The following is a 3,471-nucleotide window of genomic DNA, read 5'->3' as shown; positions in this document are numbered from 1 at the left end:
GTGGATGGGTCAGCAGGGACAGAACAGCTGGGTCACCCTGTGTCTTTAACCCAGTAGCCAGTCACTGTTCTTTAGAGGGACACGGCCCATTGTGTAGGAATTGATTGGACATTTTTTCATTTGCTACTTAATTTCACAGCCTCAAAATGAAGAACAAAGAACAAATTGAGTTGAGGTTTAACTTTACTGCAAGATTAATGAAAATTAAATAGGTATCTTAGAAAATGCACAGGGAGGGGCATGCAACTTGTTGCATTGTCATGAGGTCAGCTTTAGGTAAGCTTCAAAAACACTGAAAGTTAAAAAACAAAACACTGCAGCACAGCACTTGTTCAGCATTGAGGTTGCACAGATAAATGCTCTGGTAAAATGGCAGGTATAGCAGGTCACACACCATGAAAAAGCTTGTTACAGTAACCCCACGAGCAGTTTCAGTCTGTGTCTCTTATGCTGCTTCTGAATTTCATTCTGGATGTTTAAATGGAAGAATGTAGAAATCAAGGTTGACATATAGTGCTTAAAATTTTGTCTGTCTCCATTAAAAAGTCCTGCACTGCTGCTGTCCCAAACTAAAGAAAAATTGTTAAGAATATAAATCTAATCAAAATAGAATTCAGTTTTAGAAATAATGGCTTTGAAGGCCAACATGTTTGTGAGGCTTCTGGCAATATTCTCTTAAAAGTCTTTATGGCTGCAGCAAGAAAACAGACATAAGGAACTAGGAAGTTAGTTCTTGGAGGGAGGTATTTTTACAGCAAGCTAATAAATGTAAATTTATAAACTTCATAAACTTCAGCTTACAAAGTGTCAGTTCACACAGACTGAGCAGGGCAAGGGTGCAGCTGGAGCAACACGTGCTGACTGTTCTGCCACAGAACTGACACAGCTTTCAAAACTTAACAGGCATTAATCAAAATGCAAAGATTACTGTAGCTGAAATGTCTCTTTAAACAGCACCCACCAGTCCCAAGCACACTGCATGATCTGGCACCATGTGCAGGGACATCTCTACAGCCCAATCCTTCTGCTGGACCTGGGGTATTTGTGTGCTTAGCAGATACCAATGGCACTTAATGAACATGTAGTTAGACATGGAAAATACTGCTGCTCACTAGCCCTGTATAAGAAGCAGTTAAGAACTGTAAATAAGATACAAAATGCAGGAGAGACACCAGCCTGTGTCTGCTTCAGGTTAATCTGACCTGGCCAGAGGAACCAGGGCTTCCCATGAGCTCTACACCCACCTGCTGCTCCCCCAACTTCTTCACTTTGATTATCAAGTAATCCTGCCACAGCCTGTGCTCTCCCCAGGAGACCAATATCAAATCACTTTCCCTTGAAAAGGTTAAAGGCAATGAATTTTAAAATCCAATTTTGCCTCTGGTCATGGAGTAGCCGAGCTTGGCCTCGTTGTTGATGAAGGACATGAGTCCCAGGTAGGTCTCGATCAGCAGGGGCCGCTCCAGCACCAGAACACCACCCGCCCTTCCCGGCAGGGGACACTCCTTGTGGGCCTTCTTCACAGCTTGAATTAGCTGGGTTTTAAAGTTCTCCAGCTGAAAGGAAAAAAAAAAACAACACAAAACAAACCCAAAACAAAACACCTTGATGTTTTCCCATTGTTTTAAAAACGGGCAAACAGCTGCTGATGTGAATGGTGAGGGATTAACACTGAGGCTGGGGTGGTTGTGGCTCCCAGCCTGATAAGCTTTACATTCTGAACATGGAACTTCAGCAACACAGTGAACTTCATACCAGGACACTCTTTACACAAACTTAAACACAGGGGCTGGGTGAGTAAAGATTTATCACTGACTGATGCTGTTTATTTCTGACTCTGTCCCTCCTGCCCTTACCACTGATGTGTTGAACTTAAATGACCAGCTTCAAGGAAACCTCCAGGGGAAAGCAACTGTTGCAAGAGACACTGACAGCCACTTCAGTGAAGCTTTACAGTTGAACTATTTGCTTAATGACCTGGCAGTCCTAGATGCAAAGTCAGGTGTCAGCCTGTCAGGTAAGCAAGAGCAGGAACAGCACCAAGATCCATTTCCTTTTAGGTGTGACAGGACTTTGCACCTTTGAAAGCTTCAGCTTCCTTCTTGTACAAGCCCTTTATGGGTTGCTGGCAAAACCTGACAGTCAAAATATGGAGAGTGGGGGAATGTAGCTTAGAGCTCTAAGTTCTGGCTCTGAGTAACTGCTCCTGGTTGATGTAACTGCTGTATCTTTTCAAAATAATCCAAGTCACAGCCAGCCTATGAGACAAGCCATCTAGGAGAGGTGACACCCTTACCAGGCAGAGGGAGGCAATCTTCTCATCAGCATCTGCCATGGGGTGCTGGGTGAAGGTGACGTAGGGGATGTTGGAGGACCAGGGGTTCCACCTGTTGAGGAAGGAGGCCCTGCTCTGCTTGTCCCACTGGATTCGGATCCCAGAGCCCTCGCGCCTGATGTTGGAGAGAGCAGGACATGGTGAGAGTTTTGCCTCTTGGAGGCAAGCTGAATTAGAAATGTGCTGTCTGAAGAAGGCCTGCTTAAAACTGGAAGCTGAAATAGAAGTTTGATGGTAAGTTTTTCCTCTAGAGCAGTAATAGAGGAATTTAGCCCCTGAAATACACACAGGTATCTTCTGAAAGCTGAGTGCAGGAAGGTGAAGCTTGTTGGACACCTAGGAAACACAGGAGGAACTGCAGCAGCCAGGGCTCAGGGCTTCCCAGTGGTGCTAAGGTGCTGCTACTGTACTACACAATGGTGCCAAACTTCTGCTCCCAAATCTACTCCATCTTACCCTAGAAGTCCTTGAGCAACTCGCTGCTGCTGTAGCGAACTGTCCCAGCAAAGCAGCAGCTGCTCTGAGCTGCTCTAATGGAGCTTCAGTAATGGTTTACAAAGTCACAGGAGCAAAAGGAAGAATTCTCAGGCTTGTCCAAGGGTCAGTGACAAAGCTTGACAGCTCAAACTACTTAGAAGAACAAAAGAATTACAGCAGCATTACAGCACTGCCACATCAACTTACCTGTTCAGAGACTTAGGTGGGAACTGAAACTCTCCTACAGAGATGGTATCAACTGCACTGAGGGAAATCCTGGTCACATGCTGGCACTGCAGGCTGATGAAGTTGTATTTGCAGATCAGGAGGGACCAATCTGTGATCAGAACAAGACGCTCCTTCTCGTTGTTCCAGTGGTCAATCCTGGAAAGGTAACACCCCTGAGCTTTGGCAGCTCTGAGCCCTGACTGGGAACCCTGCACAGCTTGGCAGATAGAGTCCCTAAGGAGAGCAGCTCAAGTCTTAGCAATGCTGTGTTTCCCATTATGGCCTTTGCTTTGAATCAGCAAGTCTGAGGAGAGGTTGATTTTCACAACACAGTCATGCTATAACAGGAAAATATGAAGAAAATCAGCTTTTAAACCAGCACCTTTGAAATCTGCTACAGCTTTTTTTAATGTTTCTGGTTTGTCTTTCCC

The 3,471-nt window shown here is 45.0% G+C and overlaps 1 protein-coding gene across 1 annotated transcript in view; it reads right to left on the bottom strand.

The window, feature by feature from the left end:
- Positions 1-1,361: 1,361 nt before the first annotated feature.
- TPRG1L (tumor protein p63 regulated 1-like) overlaps positions 1,362-3,471 on the bottom strand; it is a gene marked incomplete at its 5' end in the record, with an annotated part of 3,080 nt that continues 970 nt past the window's right edge. Inside the window, 3 exons of the mRNA XM_010005287.1 lie at positions 1,362-1,556; positions 2,297-2,450; positions 3,020-3,196. Coding sequence (XP_010003589.1) covers positions 1,362-1,556; positions 2,297-2,450; positions 3,020-3,196 — 526 coding nt within the window. The remainder of the gene's footprint in view (positions 1,557-2,296; positions 2,451-3,019; positions 3,197-3,471) is intronic.

This window comes from Chaetura pelagica, unplaced genomic scaffold (assembly GCF_000747805.2).
Source record: "Chaetura pelagica isolate M959 unplaced genomic scaffold, ChaPel_1.0 scaffold159, whole genome shotgun sequence".
Taxonomy (NCBI): Eukaryota; Metazoa; Chordata; class Aves; order Apodiformes; family Apodidae; genus Chaetura; species Chaetura pelagica.
This window is presented reverse-complemented; position numbering and strand designations above follow the sequence as displayed.